Raw genomic sequence first — 21,428 nt, 5'->3', positions numbered from 1 at the left:
GTGAAGTGTAAAGTATGTACCACACCCTTACCGATGAGTTTAGACGTGAAGTAAGCTAATGATAATGTGGAAAATATTCCCTAGCCACAAGTGAGTCAGAAGCAGACAGGATACATGGTATACGGTTACGTCCAAAAGCCTCAGAGAGAAACCCCTTAGCCTGCAGATTTCTCGAGGAATTATCTTGAGGCTTTTGTATTAAACAACCGGCCTGCATACATCGAATACTAGTTCTATGATTGCGTGGGTGGCGGTAATGAATTTCACATGACACGGGATGAAATTTTCAATGGGAAACGTTCCAGCCCTATTCACTACTGAGCAACACTACGAGAGAGAGAAGGATGGATGCATGAGAAGGAAGACAATAGGTGGCTCGCTGTCACTGTGTGCGTTACTTCATCCCAACACAACACATAACTAAAAATTATATGAGAACATCCATTTGTCCCTATTTAGCTACACAATTTTTTTTACTTAAAGGGAATCTCTCGCTAGGTTTACTCCACCTTAAATGAGGGCTGCCTAAAGCAGTGACAGAAATGCTGAACAGATCGGAGTATTACTTATATTATTTTGTTCAGCTGCGGGCGGCAGGGGATTAACGCACATACTCACAGCGGGATGTCAATCCCACTGCGAGTATGTGCTCTATAGGGATGAATGGGATTGAATCCGCAGCGGAAATCGCTGCGAATCCGCAGCGTTAAATCTGCTGCGGATCCAGTAAGTGTGAAGGCACCCTTAAAGCATATATGTAGTGCCCCAGTACCGGTGTGCCACTAAGTTTGTATTCCAACTGTCAAAAGGTATCTCTGTCAGGTTTCAAACTCTGGGATGATGGGTACGTTACGTTTCGAGGGAGGGGCCCTCTTTCTCAAGCGCTTGAGAAAGAGGGCCCCTCCCTCGAAACGTAGCATACGTGTCGACGTCATCGATCCCCAGAGGGTGAGAGCCTCGAAGGACAGAGACTTGCCGGTACCGAACCGGGGTGTGAAGATTATCTGGCGGCTGTCCGATTACACTGTGGTGACTTGTTTTTGTTTTTCTGTTCTGTCGATGTGTTTACTGAAGAAATCTTTTTGTATACAATATAAAACGAACAAGTGTTTTTTGCAACTAGAAGTTGTCTTGTCCCATTATTACATGCTATTACACCTAAGTAACACCTGCTACCTACTACCTTTACTACAAGCACCTAAGCCAAGTACTCTGTCCATCAAGAGAAAGGACATTGCTGTACGCCATTTTCTTTTTTCTTATTTTTTGTTCCCATTCATTCATAAACTGTATTGCATTGAAGATTCCTTAAGTAAAGTGTTCTCTTTGTTAAGTGCTGTGCTCATTTGTTGCTCCACACCCACTGCTACCTTTACAAAGCCTTGTGCTAGAATACTCGGGGGTGGGTATTACCACTCCTGGCCACCCAACAAGCAGTGTTGGACTGGGGTATCTGGGACCCACCAGAGGAAGTGATCCTGGGGGTCCACCAATGAAGTACCAGTGAGAAACAACATATCAGTCAGTGTTAGTGCAAGTTCTAAAGCTGGGGGCCCACCAGAGGATCTTCTGGTGGGCTATTCCGATAATGGTGACAAGTGCCCGATCAAAACACCACCACCTAGCTCAGTGCTTTTTTTTAAATCAAAATAGTGAAATATTAACATATTATGACCATATTGTGTGAATACATCTATATCTCCTCAGTGCTTTCCAGGGGCGCAATAACAAGGTGACAATGTGCTGCAGAGTTTAGTGCAGATATGCAAATAAACATAAAATCATAGTGGAATATAATCAAAACTGTCTAAAAGAATTATCTGTCTTTGTTGTTCATTAAAGTTCAGTTTTTATTTTCTTAAAAGCAAAATACAGAATGAAAGCTAAACTGTGGTTGGCTGCTATGGGCAAAACAGAATTTTTTTTTTCTCTTAGTTTTTTATTTAGAATTTTTGCCAAAAAAATGTGGACTTTTTACTGTGGATGTTGTGGATTTATGCCAGATTTTTGATTCCCCATTAAAGTCAATAAATAAAAATCTGCTCAAAATCTGATATAACAATTTCTGTTGATTTAAAGTCTGCACTCCATTTTCACATGGAATTTGTGTACATTTTATCCACTGATTTTAGTTTTTTTTATCTTTTAGTTCTGCACAGAAATTCCACTATGGAATATTCACAGCATTTATGCAACATAAGACTCTGGCCTAAGTCACACAGACTTCATGTCCCACTCTCCAGGCTTCTGTAGGTTGCCATATGTACAGAGAAATTCTACCCTAGAGGCAATTCTTCTAGGGAAGAAGAGCCCCATACATACGGCTGTAAATAAAGCCTGTATGGGAGTGTACAGCGGATATGTGGGTTCATAGTACTATTTAGGCTGGGTTCACACACAGTATATTTCAGGCAATATTTGGTCCTCATAACAACCAAAACCAGGAGTGGATTGAAAACACAGAAAGGCTCTGTTCACACAATGTTGTAATTGAGTGGATGGCCGTCATTTAATGGCAAATATTTGCTGTTATCTTAAAACAACGGCTGTTATATTGAAATAATGGCCGTTATTTACCGTTATATGGCGGCCATCCACTCAATTTCAACATTGTGTGGACAGATCCTTTCTGTGTTTTTAATCCACTCCTGGTTTTGGTTGCTATGAGGACCTGACATGAGGACCAAATACTGCCTGAAATATACTGTGTGTGAACCCAGCCTTAATATATATATATATATAATATATATATAATATTTATATATATATATATATATATATATATATATATATATATATATATATATATATATAGGTATTCTTAGCTAAAATCACTTCAAATACGAGGGAATACATACATATGTGCAAAATTTCATAGAACATGCCATGATGTCATGAACCTCTATATAAAATCAAAGCATGGCTATCTCACCACTGACAGCGGTATGAGCCCTTATACATGTCTTCTATAGGTGTGACAGATGACTCAGCCACATTCTTTCTATACCTGGAGGATATTTTCTTATTAGCTGTAATATTAGCTTGCAATCAAAGAGTAAAAAGCAGACATGTCAGTACAACTGTTTAAATTTCTGAGTTTTATATGAGTTATGACATATATTGCTGGGTGTTTTTTCCCTAGGTATTAATCTATTGAAGCAATGAGAAAACAGTAAAAGAAAAGATAGATGTGTAGGGTACTCACTCAGGACGTTGTTTTATACATTCTTTTTCAGGACGGTAATGTATTATAGGTATATCAGGTGTAGTAGTGTAGTGTACAGAAGTTGTGTTTTCCCTAAGGTTGAGCAGAGATTGGACCCTGTATTATATCGACATAGATTTATTAATATATTGGTTATTCTTTATTGTATTATAGAGAGGAGCCATGCTGGAGTTGGGTCATCATCAGGGCCGGTTTTAGACTAGATGTGGCCCTGGGCAAAGTTAAAGGTGGGGCCCCAAATATTTTAGCAACAATTTAAGGTCCCCATACATTTTACTCCTTTGTTGGTGGTACCTGTTGCTCGTGGTGGGTTCGGCCATCAGTGTAAGGTGTATGGGGCTCTCTGGACAGTCCTCTGACAGATGATATCAGTGGACATAGGGGGTCGAGCTTGATGGAAAATCAATGCCCAACCTCTTTGTTCTAAGAGAGATAAGCCGCCATCAGATCTGTATGGCTATGGCTTATCCCTCTTATAGAGAACACAGGAACACTCAGATGTGCCAAATTTCTGTGTATGGGGAGGACGGGACCAGATGGGAGAGATAATTGTCAGCTGAAGGATTGTTCAGCCAGTAGTTATTGGAAGTGTACGGACACTTTTAAGGCCGTGTTACACGGCCTGATATTCTGCAGAAGTGAGCGCCAATCTGGTAGAATGGAGCTCGCTTAGAGAGCCTACTACAGCAAAAGCTATGGAGGAGATTTATCAAACTGGTGTAAAGAAGAATTGGCTCAGTTGCCCCTAGCAACCAATCAGATTCCACCTACTTAGAATCTGAGTAATGAAAGGTGGAATCTGATTGGTTGCTAGGGGCAACTGAGCCAGTTTCACTTTACACCATGTTTGATAAATCTCCCCCTATGTGTATATATACAGTATATCATTAGTGATGTGTGTGCAATCCTTGCTGTATATAGTAAACAATAAAGATATATACTACCTGATCACGTTCCCCGGTGTCCTCAGGCCATGTCTGTGATATATACTACCTGATCATGTTCCCCAGTGTCCTCACAGAGCGATAGCGTCCTGATTCGGACAATTTTCGCTCCATGTATTAGGGCCCTTACTCAGTTCAGAAGTTTACATGCCGGGACTGCTGCTACATGCCGGGACCGCCGCTACATGCCGGGACCGCCACTACATTTTGGGACTGCCGCTACATGCCGGGACCGCCGCTACATTTTGGGACTGCTCCTACATGTCGGGACCGCCGCTACATGTCGGGACCGCCGCTACATGTCGGGACTGCCCCTACATGTCGGGACCGCCCCTACATGTCGGAACCGCCCCTACATGTCGGGACTGCCCCTACATGTTGGGACTGCCCCTACATGTCGGCACTGCCCCTACATGTCAGGACCGCCGCTACATTCTGGGACTGCCGCTACATGCCAGGACTGCCGCTAAATGCCAGGACTGCCGCTAAATGCCAGGACTGCCGCTAAATGCCAAGACTGCTGCTAAATGCCAGGACTGCCGCTAAATGTCAGGAATGCCGCTAGTGGTGTAAACACAAGAACTATTTATATGAATTGCTTTAAAAAAAAAAAAAAAGAAAATCACTATAATCAGGACCAAATATTACCTGCATACCGTTATTGAAGAAAACACACTATATATAGGCCAATATTACCACCATAAAGTGACCACTACATAATGACTCTATATACAGACCAATATTACTGCCATACAGTGACCACCACATAATGATTCTATATACACGCCAATATTAGCACCACACCATGACCGCCACATAATGATTCTATATACACTATATACAGACCAATATTACCGCCATAGAGTGACCACCGCATAATGACTCTATATACACTATATACAGACCAATATTACCGCCATAGAGTGACCACCGCATAATGACTCTATATACACTATATACAGACCAATATTACCGCCATAGAGTGACCACCGCATAATGACTCTATATACACTATATACAGACCAATCTTACCGCTATAGACTGACCACTGTATAATAAATGACTCTATATACACTGTATACAGACCAATATTATGTGGCTGTCACCCTATGGCTGTACTATTGGTCTGTATATAGTGTATATATAGAGTCATTATGTGGCAGTCAATCTATGGCAGTAATGACTCTATATATACGCTATATACAGACCAATATTATTGCCATAGGCTGACCCCTGTATAATGACTTTATATACACTCTATATACAGACCAATATTACCACCATAGAGTGACCACTGCATAATGACTCTATATACAGACCAATATTACTGCCATAGACTGACCCCTGTATAATGACTCTATATACACTGTATGCAGACCAATATTATGTGGCGATCACTCTATGGCTGTACTATATATACTGTACTGTGGCTGTACTGTATATAGTGTCATTATGTGGTAGTCAATCTATGGCAATAATGACTCTATATATACGCTATATACAGACCAATATTAATGCCAAAGAGTGACCACTGCATAATGACACTATATACAGACCAATATTACCGCCATAGAGTGACCACTGCATAATGACTCTATATACACACTATATACAGACCAATATTATGTGGTGATCACTCTATGGTTGTACTATTGGTCTGTATATAGTGTGTATATATAGTCATTATGTGGTGGTCACTCTATGGCGGTAATATTGGTCTGTATATAGTGTCATTATGTGGTAGTCAATCTATGGCAGTAATGACTATATATATACGCTATATACAGACCAATATTAATGCCAAAGAGTGACCACTGCATAATGACACTATATACAGACCAATATTACCGCCATAGAGTGACCACTGCATAATGACACTATATACAGACCAATATTACCACCATAGAGTGACCACTGCATAATGACTCTATATACAGACCAATATTACTGCCATAGACTGACCCCTGTATAATGACTCTATATACACTGTATGCAGACCAATATTATGTGGCAATCACTCTATGGCTGTACTATATATACTGTACTGTGGCTGTACTGTATATAGTGTCATTATGTGGTAGTCAATCTATGGCAATAATGACTCTATATATACGCTATATACAGACCAATATTAATGCCAAAGAGTGACCACTGCATAATGACACTATATACAGACCAATATTACCGCCATAGAGTGACCACTGCATAATGACTCTATATACACACTATATACAGACCAATATTATGTGGTGATCACTCTATGGTTGTACTATTGGTCTGTATATAGTGTGTATATATAGTCATTATGTGGTGGTCACTGTATGGCGGTAATATTGGTCTGTATATAGTGTCATTATGTGGTAGTCAATCTATGGCAGTAATGACTATATATATACGCTATATACAGACCAATATTAATGCCAAAGAGTGACCACTGCATAATGACACTATATACAGACCAATATTACCGCCATAGAGTGACCACTGCATAATGACACTATATACAGACCAATATTACCGCCATAGAGTGACCACTGCATAATGACACTATACACAGACCAATATTACCACCATACAGTGACCACCACCTAAGGACTGAATACCACCTTATCTTTTTCTCAATAAAATACACCGTATTGCCTTAGTGATGTCATCATACACTATACATAGGAGCTGCAGCAATTACATAGGACTGATGATGCCGGAGAATGGCTGCAGCTCCTATATACAGTCTATTCACCTCAACACTTGGAGTCAGCAGTGCTTATACACACACACCATTTTATATATATATATATATATATATATATATATATATATACACACACACTCACACACCCATGAAAACACATTATACAGATACAAACCATCCAGTCCACACACTATACACAGGACATGTAACACACACTGCATTCATGCATTATACACCTACATTCATACACATTACACACTACATGTACAGAATACTTACTCCCTCTAGCATGCTGGGTGTAGTGGTGCATCCCCCTCATGTTCCTTGCAGCAGCAGGCTGTCATCCTCACCCGGCAGCCCTCTCCTCCATCGTCCCGACAGCTCCACACCAGAGCAGGAAGTCACGTGCAGTGAGAGGAGCTGGAGGGAGGGGGAGGGGGAGGGGGAGCAGACACGGAGCCCAGCGTCCTGCAGCCTCTGCGTGACCCCTGATAGCAGCAGCCAGGGATCACTCCCAGACGCTGGAGGACGCTGCCTGTGCTCTCCTCTCCACTGGAACTGCGGTAGGGGGCCCCTGGGAGATGGGGGCCCTGGGCATTTGCCCTGCTTGCCCCCCCCTAACGCCGGCCCTGGTCATCATCACTATTCACACACACCAGAGCAGGGAGATAATCAACAGCACCACCAACTGCCTCCTTAGTGTACTACACTAGTTAGGAGAAAGATCCAGAAAGAGGGCGGGGCTATTCTAATGAGCTCCCCTGAAGAAGCAGTTGTGACAAGAATTCCCTGAGTAGTCTACTGCAGCTGTGGTAGGAGTAACATTCACTAAGGGGACTACAGCCTGTGAGGAGATTTACAGGAGTCAACATAACAACTAACGGCAATTCCTCAACATACCCTTAGTCAGTAGCAGATTATAATAGGTCCTTTTCGGGCAGTAGCCTGGGACCCTGAGCACTTGGGGGGCCCATGGCCACCCAAACAGACTTATACTTTCAGTGTTGTATTGTCCCCTGGCTACAGTTCTGCCATGATTTGCAAACAATAGCTGCTTTTTTACCTCGATTTTGCACAAACCAGGGCATCATGACATCTATCCTGTACTAAGAAAACTATGCTAGTGCTGTCATAGTTACAGTGGGGTGGGGGAGCCCAGGCTTGGCGAACAGCCTGGGGCCTATGGTAAAGTTAATCTGGCCCTGCCCTTAGTATACCCTTAGGCCTGGTCCAAATACCCCAAGAAGCCTTCCATTTTGATTCCAGTTTTGATTCACTATTTTACCACTAAAGGGCTGCTATGGGCAAAACAGAATTTTTTTTTCTCTTAGTTTTTTATTTAGAATTTCTGCCAAAAAAATGTGGACTTTTTACTGTGGATGTTGTGGATTTATGCCAGATTTTTGATTCCCCATGATTTGCAAACAATAGCTGCTTTTTTACCTCGATTTTGCACAAACCAGGGCATCATGACATCTATCCTGTACTAAGAAAACGACGCTAGTGCTGTCATAGTTACAGTGGGGTGGGGGAGCCCAGGCTTGGCGAACAGCCTGGGGCCTATGGTAAAGTTAATCTGGCCCTGCCCTTAGTATACCCTTAGGCCTGGTCCAAATACCCCAAGAAGCCTTCCATTTTGATTCCAGTTTTGATTCACTATTTTACCACTAAAGGGCTGCTATGGGCAAAACAGAATTTTTTTTTATTTTACCACTAAAGGGCGACTCCACATACACCACCAAAACTCCAGTGTAACAGCAGTGACCCATCTCTGGCAGTCGGCCATATTGAGAGATATTAAGCATAAAGAAACTGTTCAAGTTATATATTTCTTATGCAAGTAAAAGTCACTGTTGCATCTCACGGCCTCGACTCCCTGTTGTCTGAATTATTCTGTACCTCATCACCATCTATGGCTTCTCGATTAACACCTCAGGCAGCAGTAATAGAGAAGTCCCAGGGGGAACTACAAGTACCAGCATCACCAAACACCTAGGTGCAGTCCCTCTCTGTAACCTCTGTGGCAGTATTTACCTCAGGAAGAGGGAGAGAGTTATTACCACTCGGCCTGTGACAGGATATATCTTCATGTATTCGTAATAACCTCTATCCTCCCTGAGTTCCCCTCCTCCAGGCTGTTACAGTAGCAACATGATTTTATCTTTACTACTATTTGTAATATTGTCATAACTACAAACTCAGGCCTACAGTCTATGAGCCTCTGGGATGAAGTTTCATGGCCCCTGACGTCATTGTGCCTACCTGGGGATCCCGTCCCTGTGGTCCACAGACTGGCAGCCTGAAATGAGCGAGAGACAGCATCCTAATGCAGTTCTCACCTAGTCCAAGCATGAAAACCTTGACTAGGCGAGAATTGTATTTTTACTATTGGGGCACAGGAGGCATTATTAATATATGGAGGCATAAGGGGCATTATTACTATATGGGGAGCACAGGAGGCATTATTAATATATGGAGGCCTAAGGGGCATTATTACTATATGGGGAGCACAGGAGGCATTATTAATATATGGAGGCATAAGGGGCATTATTACTTTATGGGGAGCACAGGAGGCATTATTAATATATGGAGGCATAAGGGGCATTATTACTATATGGGGAGCACAGGAGGCATTATTAATATATGGAGGCATAAGGGGCATTATTACTATATGGGGAGCACAGGAGGCATTATTAATATATGGAGGCATAAGGGGCATTATTACTAAATGGGGAAGCACAGGAGGCATTATTACTAGAGATGAGCGAACCTAGAGCATGCTCAAGTCCATCCGAACCCGATCGTTTGACATTTGATTAGCGGTGGCTGCCGAACTTGGATAAAGCCCTAAGGCTATGTGGAAAACATGAATAAAGTCATTGGCTGTATCCATGTTTTCCAGACAACCTTAAAGCTTTATCCAACTTCAGCAGCCCCCGCTATTTAAATGCCGAACGTTCGGGTTCGGATGGACTGGAGCATGCTCGAGGTTCGCTCATCTCTAACTGTTACTATATGGAGGCATAAGGGGCATTATTACTATATGGAGGCATAAGGGGCATTATTACTATGGGGAAGCACAGGAGGCATTGTTTGTATATTGGGGAGCACAAGAAGCACAAAGTGACCTACTTCATCCATACGAGAAAGGTAGGGTATATTGGCAGAATATAAGTACATGTATATTTGACATGTATTTTTTTGTATGATATAAAAAAGTCTGTTAGCTGGTTAACTTTATGCCGAAGTTTTGCTGCAATTTTCGCTTATGATGTCATGTTATAAATATATAACAGCAGTGATGGATTATAATATGGGCAGTAGCAGCCAGGGGTCAATAGCTCCCGGGAAGACCACAGCCACCCAAACTGCCCAAACCAGAAGAATAAAGCCCAATTTTGTTGCAGCCCAGTCCCTGCTCCAGGAATCCAAGGGTACATGCTTGCAGGCACAATCTGCAGGTAAATACCGCTTTAGTTTGACAGAACGGAGAGTCCCTGGCTACCGGCTCCATCCTTTTCCACGACAGCTTCAGATCTGCGGCCTACAAGGGATCAGATGCAGCCACAAATGTTGTCCTGGTACAGCCAGCATTATGGGATCATCATTCTGCATGCACTGACTGCATTCACCACCCAATCCGGGACTTACATATGCACAGGGGGCACTGATGGAAGTAGGGGCGCCATCTACTGTGAGGTGTTTAGATTATTAGAGAGAGTAGTAACAACTGTGTATGGGCATTATTCGGGGCTATGTACTTATGACCAGATACTATTGGGGGCTATAAAGTGTGAGAAGCATTATTGGAGGCTCTAACTATTGGGTGGGGGCAATATTTATTATTATATCTACTGATCAAGGGTGACTATTACTGTGTAAGGCACAAAAGGGGGCATTATCCCTTTCTGAAGCAATATGGATGGGAAGTTTGTAAAGAGGTAAGGAGTGTGCTAGAAAAATAAAATATTTGTCTGGCAGATTTTGGGAAGAGGGTTCATGGTTGGAGGAAGCCATCATGGCGTGGATATAAATGAAAAGGAATAGCAGGACTCACACCAGAGAAGGTATAACCTGTGAATCACTGGATGTAACTGCATTGTAATCACTTATATAAGCATTATATGGGGATAATGTTGGTCTGCGTATACTGCTTTGTATTTAGTAACAGCAGGGGGGAATTATTCAGTTACTACATGATAGTAAGATGCGGCCATTGTGTAGATGTAGTATTAGTCCTTTATATTGTCGTAAATCCATTTTTTAGAATATGTTCAGCTGTTATTTATTTATTTATAACACTTGGACAACTGCTATAATGTTTAACTAAAATAAAAAATGCCGCTACTGGCTACAGAAGTTCCATTGGCTCCCATTATAATTCCGTAGACTGCTTGTATTAGCAGTCTGTGGAATTCCTCTCCGTATAGTGGAGGTGAAAGGGCAGAGCACTATGACATGTCAGAAGTTTTTAGCAAATGATAGCTACACTTTTAAAGGTGTGGAAAACATATAGAATTCTGTCTCTTTTGGAAAAGTAAATCTATGTCCTTGTGACATCAGAGGATAACATCATCATGATTATCTGGCTTAATTGCGCCTTCTGCATATGAAAATGGCTTCAAGGTTTATAAATGTTGGGAACATCTGGTTTGCCAATAAAAATGTGGACATGTCCACCAGAGATACTAAATGCATTTTAGTGCAATAAGTAAGCACACTTGCACAAGTCACCCGACATATACAGTAGGATTACACAACATTGGATTAGTGCTTTTGTTCCTATACATTCCTATACATTAAAGTGGTAGTTCACACAAAAAAAAAGATTCTTTCAAATCAACTGGTGCCAGAAAGTGCCAGAGATTTGTCATTTACTTTTATTAAAAATCTCTAGTCTTCCAGTACTTATCAGCCACTTTATGTCCTGCAGGAAGTGGTGTTGTCTCTCCAGTCTGACACAGTGCTCTCTGCTGCCACCTCTGTCCATGTCAGGAACTGTCCAGAGCAGTAGCAAATCCCCATAGAAAACCTCTCCTGTTCACCAGACTGGGAAGAATACCACTTCACCCAGGACATACAGCAGCTGATAAGTACTGGAAGACTTGAGTTTTTTTTTTTTTTTAAGTAAATTACAGATCTCTGGTGCTTTCTGATACCAGTTGATTTGAAAGGGGGGAAACCATTGGTGAACTACCTTTTTAACCACAGAACACTGTTCTGACCCCTCGCAGGAGCAAATATATTGTGTAATATAACATAGGTAAGGTATCAGTTTTGAATTTGGCCCATTCTGCACCTCAATAAATAAGTGAAAAACTATAAAAATTGAATTTGAAGGGCAACATCCATCAAGTGACACCTATGCTAAAACATTTCTTTAAAAGGTCCTTTGCTTCTCATACTGTAAATAGTATTCATTCAACTAAACACAAAAGGTTTGGACGCAAAGAGAAATATGTAGCGGAACAAAGTTGATTTATTAGTACACACTTGCTTAGATTCAGTTCCAGCCAAAAGCTGGAGCAGTAAGTTTGACAACATACTGGTTTGTCAGAGTGATGGAGGATCTGTTTGGTAATTTAAAGGGAGCCAGTCATATCCGTCTCACATTGTGTAATCAGCCCCCACCCCCGGTTGGCATTTTCCAAGTATTGAACTTTAATTCCTGCTCCCGGTACCTGGTAAGTGGGCATGAGGGGAAGCCAAAGTGGCATGTAGTCCGCCCAGTAACACAGGGTGTCAATCAAGTCTGAGGGGCTGGGAGAAGGGGCGGAGGCAGCATGGCTACTGCTGCGGCTTCAACCCCATGTGTACTTACTGGGCAGAGGGCGCAGGGAATAAAGCTTGTTGTCTTGAAAATGCTGCCTCGCTGAAGACTACTGGGATGCTGTGACAGGTACTGGATAGGGTTAACAGTGTGAGGGGTGTAACCTATTCTCTTTAAAGGGGTACTCCGGCAAAAATCTTTTTCTTTCAAATCAACTGGTTTCAGAAAGTTATACAAATTTGTAATTTTCTTCTATTTAAGAATCTCCAGTCTTCCAGTACTTATGAGCTTCTGTACGTGCTGCAGAAAGTGGTGTATTCATTCTAGTCTGACACAGTGCTCTCTGCTGCCACCCCTGTCCAAGTCAGGAACTGTCCTGAGCAGGAGAAGTTTTCTCTGGGGATTTGCTACAGTTCTTGACATGGACAGAGGTGGCAGCAGACAGCATTGTGTCAGACGGAAAAGAATACATCACTTCCCGTAGGACGTACGGCAGCTGATAAGTATTGAAAGACTTGAGATTTTTAAATAGAAAAAAATTACAAATCTATATAACTTTCTGAAATCAGTCGATTTGAAAGAAAAAGATTTTAGCTGGACAACCCCTTTAAGTAGTGTGGATGAGGCAGTGTACTATTGTACGATAGGGAATACCAGAGGGCTAAATGATAATCTCTATATACTGTCATACCAACACGATAACACACTAATGAAACTTATTAAATTAAAACTAGTAAAAATTTGGCTGAAATGAACAATGGATTTAAAAATATTCTTATGGCATCCCTCCAGTGCTTTCTGCTTTCCCTCCATGCTTAGTGAGTAAGCGGACTACTCCTGGAGTGGTTCCAGACCTATGCTCATTGCTCTGAGAGTCTTACATAGTGACTCAGGGATGGATACTGCTGCAGCTTCTCCCTCCACCCTGTTATGTATTTTATAGGGCCGTAGCCAGTGACGGATTAAACGTACCCTGGGTCCCGGGCTGTCCACCCAACCTGGGAACCCCCTACCCCCCCCCCCCCCCCCCCCCGGTCAATCTTCTCAAACCGCACACATTATAATCCGCTACTGCCCCCCCCCCCCATGCTGTCCCCAATAAACACTGCTCCCCTCCCTGCTGGCCCCAATAAACATAATGTTTGGTCCCTTGCTGCGACCCCCAGTAAGCATTGTCCACCCCACCTCCGCTGCCCCCAATAAACATATTGCCACTTGTTCACCCGCTGTTGCCCCCAATAAACATATTGCCACCTGGTTTCCTGCTGTTGCAACCCCCCCCCCCCCCCCCCCCAAGGTCACAGCTGCACACAGGTTGTCAGGAGAGGAGGGGGCTGATCCTATAGGGGAGGTCACAGGGTCACAGCTGCACAGAGGATGTCAGGAGAGGAGGGTGCTAATCCTATAGGAGAGGTCCCAGCAGCACAGAGGATGTCAGGAGAGGAGGGTGCTGATCTATAGGAGAGGTCCCAGCAGTAAAGAGGATGTCAAGAGAGGAGGGTGCTGATCTATAGGAGAGGTCCGAGCAGCACAGAGGATGTCAGGAGAGGAGGGCGCTGATCTTATAGCTGAGGTCACAGGGTCACAGCAGCACAGATGATGTCAGGAGAGGAGGGTGCTAATCCTATAGGAGAGGTCCCATCAGCACAGAGAATTTCTGGAGAGGAGGGTGCTGATCTATAGGGGAGGTCACAGCAGCACAGAGGATGTCAGGAGAGGAGGGTGCTGATCTATAGGAGAGGTCCCAGCAGTACAGAGGATGTCAGGAGAGGAGATGGTCCCCCTCTGCCCCCCCCCTATAGATGGCCCCCCTCTTTCCTCTGCCCCCCCTTATAGATGGTCCCCCTCTTCCCTATTACCCCTTATAGAAGGTCCCCCTCTTACCTCTGCCCCCCTTATAGATGGTCCCCCTCATAGATGGTCCTCCTCTTCCCTCTGCCCCCCCTTATAGATGGTCCCCCTCTTCCCTCTGCCCCCCCTTATAGATGGTCTTCCTCTTCCCTCTGCCCCCCCTTATAGATGGTCCCCCTCTGCCCCCCCTTATAGATGGTCCCCCTCATAGATGGTCCCCCTCTTCCCTCTGCCCCCCCTTATAGATGGTCCCCCTCATAGATGGTCCCCCTCTTCCCTATTCCCCCTTATAGATGGTCCCCCTCTTCCCCCTGCCCCCCTTATAGATGGTCCCCCTCTTCCCTCTGCCCCCCCTTATAGATGGTCCTCCTCTGCCCCCCTTATAGATGGTCCCCCTCATAGATGGTCCCCCTCATAGATGGTCCCCCTCTGCCCCCCTATAGATGGTCCACCTCCGCCCCCCCTTATAGATGGTCCCCCTCTTCCCTCTGCCCCCCCTTATAGATGGTCCCCCTCTTCCCTCTGTCCCCCCCTTATAGATGGTCCCCCTCTTCCCTCTGTCCCCCCCTTATAGATGGTCCCCCCTTCCCTCTGTCCCCCCCTTATAGAGGGTCCCCCTCTTCCCTCTGCCCCCCCCCTTATAGATGGTCCCCCTCTTCCCTCTGTTCCCCCCTCATAGATGGCCCCCCTCTTCCCTCTGTCCCCCCCTTATAGATGGTCCCCCTCTTCCCTCTGTCCCCCCCTTATAGATGGTCCCCCTCTCCCCCCCCCCCCCCCCCCCCCCCCGTGCAGATAACACACGAAAAAACAAAAAAACACAAAACAACTCACCTGCCATCCGTTCCCACGTCGAGCCTCACGCCTCCTGGTCTGTCCCCGTCTGATGCGCGGCTGCCGGGGGTGTCCCGTCCTATCCCCGGCAGCACGCGCATCAGAGAGCTCCCCGTGCACCAGAAGTCACAGCCACAGGCACACGGGGAGCTCTCTGATGCGCGCGCTGCCGGGGATAGGACGGGACACCCCCGGCAGCCGCGCATCAGCCGTGCAGTGGCGGATTATAATGTGGGTGGCATGGCATGGCTCAGTTGCCCCTAGCAACCAATCAGATTCCACCTCTCATTCCTCACAGACTATGGAAAATGAAAGGTGGAATCTGATTGGTTGCTAGGGGCAACTGAGCCAGTCTCACTTTACACCGTGTTTGATAAATCTTCCCCTTTATGTCTATGAATATTTTTATTACTCAAAAAACTGTGGTTGCACATACTGTACAAGTAATATAAAGCATGTGGTCAGGAAAAGTGGAGCTACAGGATGCAGACAGCTGTTACGAGAGATTTACTCGGCACTGCCAGTGTAAATAACGTTTTGTCTTTTTGTGCGTTCTCTGAATTTTGTTTTAAGGAGAAATTTCTAGTTTCCCTATATATCCCAGCAGTTGCACACTGCATTTCATTTTAAACCTCATAAATACTGTATTTTCCGGCGTATAAGACGACTTTTTAACCCCGAAAAATCTTCTTAGGAGTCGGGGGTCGTCATATATGCCGGGTATGGTCGCCCCATACGTAGGGGGGGGGGCTCAAAAATGGGCTCGGAGACACTCGGCTGCCGGGAGAACTTCGGGAGAATGAAAAAGACTTCTGGAACTTCCGGCGCCTCTCTCATTCTCCCGAAGCTGTCCCGGCAGCCGCACGTCTCCGGGCCTCTCCGATGAGACGCTCGGCTGCCCGGGAGAAGTAAAGTCATGTTCATCCGGCCGATACTGCAATATCAGCCAGGTTGAATATCCCAGACAGCGGCCGTTTTGTGACACAGCTGTGTCACAGAACGGCCGCTGTTTTGCCATGTGTGAACACTGTAGACCAGTGAAGTTTCACATGTATTACTGATATACAAAAACATAAAAGATTAAAAAAAAAATCACTTCTAAAAAGCACTTAGAGCACTCAGTTTAAAAAAGATATTTAATAAATACATCTACATACAGATATAAATATTTGTTTAAAAAAAAAACAAAAAAAAAAACAATTTCCTTATCACACAAAATAAAGTAAAAAAAAAATCCAAATAAGTTGATGAATACAAATCTGTCATTTTGTCCATTGTTATTAGTAGCCAAATAACTATAATACATGATATATACAAATATACAGTTGTGTACCATAACTGACACACTGAAGTGACCCGGTGAGGAGTCCTACTTTACATCAGGGTATGCCAGAGAAAATGAGAAGAGCAAGTAACAATGTACACAAAATAGCACATAACTATAATAAAGAAGCTGTATGTTGGCGCAGTAACTTTGCTGCTCAGAGATAACATTACTGGGTCCGATATACACGGAGTACAGCCGAATCCACAGTATTCACAAGCAGATATGTGTTGCATCTTCAAAGAATTATAAGCTCGGGTGGCCGACATTTCTGAAAGAAAAAGGGGGAAGTATAATGTATAGTAAGTAATGTAAATAACATAAGGCCGAAAAAGTGTCAAGAATGAACAAAAGTGTCACCCTGCTGTTATGTTCCCATAAGGCCATGAACACTAAGAATGAAGAGAATTTTCTTACTTTCATCCTCAGTGCCGTTTTAGTTAAAGTGACACTGTCCTTTTTTTTTTTTTTTTTTTTTTTTTTTTTTGCAGAACTCAATAGTCCAGGCGATTTTAAGAAACTTTGTAATTGGGTTTATTAGGCAAATATGGCATTATCTGCATTCAAAAAGACTTTCCCCCTCCCCCCCTCTCTCTCACAAGCAGAGAACAAAGGACTACACAGTGGGAGCTGTGTGAAAGCCTCTATTCAGAGGTCAGAGAGGTCAGTGCTTACTGTCAGAGGAGATAGCCCAGTGATGTAGCTGTAAATTAAGTCTTTGTTGTTCTGTTTTGGTGCCTCATCCTCCTCCACCCCTCCCCTCTCTATAGAGAACAATGAAGACAGGGGGGAGAGCTTCAAACTACTTTCTCATGATAAAAATGCATTTTTCGACTAATAAACCCAATTACAAAGTTTCTTAAAATCGCCTGTACTATTGATTTCTGCAAAAAAAAATTATAATAAAAAATAAAAATTAAACAGGTACACTTTAAATCTCACATTTTATTATTATATAAACTAGTTGGTTCAGTGCCCTAGGGGCAGGATCACAGCCCTCAGTGCACTCATCCAACCCAACTACTTGCTACCACGTAATGGATACTGAGGCGGCACTCCGCAATGACGTCAATCTGGCCTCTCATCACATTTCCGTTACTATAATCTATACATTTAATTTGTCTAAACAAAGGTAACATTACGCCTTCTGCACACATCTGGGTGCGCCTCCTTAATCCATGGTCTGTGATTGTGGGTGGCCCATGGATCATATTCTGTGAGCGGCTGACAATCCCAGATCATGCACTTGTGAAGTCTATGGAGCCTGTGCCCCAGACATTGACCATGGCACTCACAGTTGCGTGCATTGGTCCATAGACTTTAACGGGTCCCACATTGTCTGTGATTTTGGATATGCAATTGCGGACTGCAAATTATGGATGAGGCTTTAGGTAAAGGGCCTGAGTATTCTGTGGTACTTACCAGGATTATAGTAATCAGAGACTTTGACAACAGCGTCTTGACAATTTGCAACTTTTGCAATACGAACCATCGGAATAGATATACAGAGTCCCTCTTTGGTCACCTAATAAAATAAAATGGGAAATTGGAAGGTGTGTTCACACATTATAAAAGCTGCAATATAATGCTATGTGGGAAAGCAGACTAAGACAGATATGTATGTTATCAACATATTCTAAAGTAAACCACTGTTTACATTACTTTTTTTGTGAAAGGGGTACTCTAGTTAAAATCAACTGGTTTCAAAAAGTTATATAGATTTGTAATTTACTTCTTTATAAAAAAAATGTCAAGTCTTGCAGTACTTATCAGCTGCTGTATGTGCTGCAGGAAGTGGTGTATTCTTTTCAGTCTTACACACTGTTCTCTGCTGCCACCTCTGTCCATGTTAGGAACTGTCCAGAGCAAGAGATTTTTTCTATGGTAATTTGGTACTACTTTGGACAGAGATGTTAGCAGAAAGCACTGTCTCAGACTGAGAATACACCATTTTCCTACAGGACATACAGCAGCTGATAAGTACTGGAAGACTGCAGATTTTTAAATAGAAGTAAATTACAAATCTATATAACTTTCTGAAACCAGTTGATTAAAAAGAAAAAGATTTTTGCCCCTTTAAGGCTAGGTTCCCACTACGGGAAAGAGCTATCATTTATCAGGGAAAGTAGGCCATCTATTAATAACGAAAGGCGCAAATAATGATCATGAATATTTTCCCAATAAAATGCCACAGTGGGAACATAGCCTAAAGGTGTTGTCATTGGTAGCAGCGGTGTCCTGTCTGAGTATGGTACTCTTGGTATGATTATTAGGCTACCCACATACCATATTAATGACATCTATGTAATAGTTTTTTCATATTTGTAGAACAAATAATTAACGTATTACATTTTTTTCTACTCACCGAATCAAAGTAAAGATAAACATTTCCTTCTTTTGGCTCAACCAGTTTAAGAGACTGAACGCTAGTAACTCCGTAAGGGCGCAAAGTGAATCCACTGAGGTAGCCTACATCTAACAGTGCCATGCCACTTTCATTCCCTTTCCCCTGGAAGCTGATAATAGAACATCATATAAGTATAAAGGAAATACATTTAGCAATAAAGGAATAAATGTATACTTTATAAACAATAAAAGAACATGGGACCTGAATAGAGATGAGCGAACTGGGTTCGGGTTCGAGTCCATCCGAACCTGATCATTCGGCATTTGATTAGCTGGGGCTGCAGAACTTGGATAAAGCTCTAAGGTTGTCTGGAAAACCTGGATACAGCCAATGACTATATCCATGATTTCCACATAGCCTTAGGGCTTTATCCAAGTTCAGCAGCCACCGCTAATCAAATGCCGAAAGTTCGGGTTCGGATGGACTCCAGCATGCTCCAGGTTCGCTCATCTCTAGACCTGAACTGTATCCCTACTTACCGCATACACACATCCACAGAGAGTCTATGAGTGTCATTTGCCTCTTCTTTCACTGTCACATCCAAGCGGAAAGCTTCAGTTCCCATATTGATTCTGCGCCTCGATGAGGATTTCCGATTGTACATTACATTAAGCTATAAAAAAAAAAATCACTAATAATTAGTATCAATAATTACCGTATATAATATTATACCAACAAGGAATTGCAGAAAATGCACTATAACTTGTTGAAAGGCAGGACTTTTTTTTGCCTAAATATCTCAGTAAGGTTGGGTTCACACTATGTTTTTGCAATCCGTTTTTTGCCAAAAACGGATGGAAAATTGAAACTGTGTGCATCCGTTTTGATCCGTTTTTCCATTGACTTCCATTATAGAAAAAAGGATCAAAACATGATCCGTTTTCTTAGCGTAGAACCTCATTTTTGTGTCCGCTAAAAAAAAAAACGGATCCGTTTTGATCCATTTTTTTTTTTATAATGGAAGTCAATGGAAAAACGGATCAAAACGGATGCACACACATGCATCCATTTTTTTCTATCTGTTTTTCGTGATGAAAAAAAGGATTGCAAAAACGTGGTGTGAATCCAGCCTTTAAGGGAAAAAAAGGGTAATTTCTAAAGACTAAATATACTAAATTTAAAGATAGCAAAATATTGCTGATGTTTTTCTGGCCCATAACAATCTCTGTGAAGAAATTTCCCTGTTAAACTGGCTCCGTTCTCATGCTGCCTATTGCCAGGTTGCCTCATCACTTCCACAGCAAGTATACTGTATGTTGTTCAGGCAGATTAACAGCAGTAGTAAGTCAATGATTGCAGAAAAAACATCACAACAACAGGAAATGATCCCAGCAACCACAGAACAAGATATTTTTATAATTATGTTTTCATGCACATGTGTGTCCTGAGGAAGGAGACGCTTCTGGCCTCCAGTGAATGGAGGAAGAAGCTATCTGTGGCCTAGAAGTAAGAAAAGATGCAGAGAGAGGGCATTGCTGAGGGAGTCCTACTTACACAAGGGTAAATACCTACAGGGGTCCTACTTACAGGAGGTTAACTACCTACAGAGGTGCTACTTACAGGTGGTTAACTACCTACAGGGGTCCTACAGACAGGTGGTTAACTACCTAAAGAGGTCTTACTTACAGGAGATTAAAGGGGTTGTCCGGCGATAAAAAATTATTCACAGAATAACACACATTACAAAGTTATACAACTTTGTAATGTATGTTATGTCTGTGAATGGCCCCCTTCCCCGTGTTTCCCCCCACCCACGCTAGACCCGGAAGTGTGGTGCATTATACTCACCGCATCTCGTGTCGTCCACGGTCTCCGATCGTCAGCAGTGACGTCTTCTTCGGGAGGCCGGCGGATCTTCCCGAGTGCCGGCCACCCTCTGCAGCGTCATCCGAAGCTCAGCCGCGATTGGCTGAGCATAACTGTGCTCAGCCAATCGCGGCTGAGCGGCTGATGACGCGCCCACGTCATCAGCTGCTCAGCCGCGATTGGCTGAGCACAGTTATGCTCAGCCAATCGCGGCTGAGCTTCGGATGACGCTGCAGAGGGCGGCCAGCACTCGGGAAGATCCGCTGGCCGCCCGAAGAAGACGTCACTGCTGAGGATCGGAGACCGTGGTCGGCACGTGACAGGTATGAATAGCGCACCACACTTCCGGGTACACGGGTGGGGGGTGGTGGGACACGGGGAAGGGGGCCATTCACAGACATAACATACATTACAAAGTTGTATAACTTTGTAATGTGTGTTATTCTGTGAATAATTTTTTATCGCCGAACAACCCCTTTAACTACTTACAGGAGGTTAACTACCTACAGGGGTCCTGTTTACAGGAGGTTAACTACCTACTGGGGTCCTACTCACAGTAGGTTATTTACCTACAAGG

The 21,428-nt window shown here is 43.3% G+C and overlaps 1 protein-coding gene across 1 annotated transcript in view; it reads right to left on the bottom strand.

Annotated features, from left to right (window-relative positions):
• Positions 1-16,524: 16,524 nt before the first annotated feature.
• The window catches only part of LOC138794579 (CD109 antigen-like), a 28,547-nt gene continuing 23,643 nt past the window's right edge, over positions 16,525-21,428 (bottom strand). Inside the window, exons 27-30 of the mRNA XM_069973341.1 lie at positions 19,525-19,658; positions 19,004-19,154; positions 18,061-18,163; positions 16,525-16,909 (exon numbers count right to left, since the gene is read on the bottom strand). Of these exons, the coding sequence (XP_069829442.1) occupies positions 16,689-16,909; positions 18,061-18,163; positions 19,004-19,154; positions 19,525-19,658 (609 nt within the window). The 3' untranslated portion in view covers positions 16,525-16,688. The remainder of the gene's footprint in view (positions 16,910-18,060; positions 18,164-19,003; positions 19,155-19,524; positions 19,659-21,428) is intronic.

The sequence above is a fragment of the Dendropsophus ebraccatus genome, chromosome 6 (genome assembly GCF_027789765.1).
Source record: "Dendropsophus ebraccatus isolate aDenEbr1 chromosome 6, aDenEbr1.pat, whole genome shotgun sequence".
Classification (NCBI taxonomy): Eukaryota; Metazoa; Chordata; class Amphibia; order Anura; family Hylidae; genus Dendropsophus; species Dendropsophus ebraccatus.
Note: the sequence above shows the minus strand (reverse complement) of the source record. Positions and strands in the feature narration are given on the sequence as shown.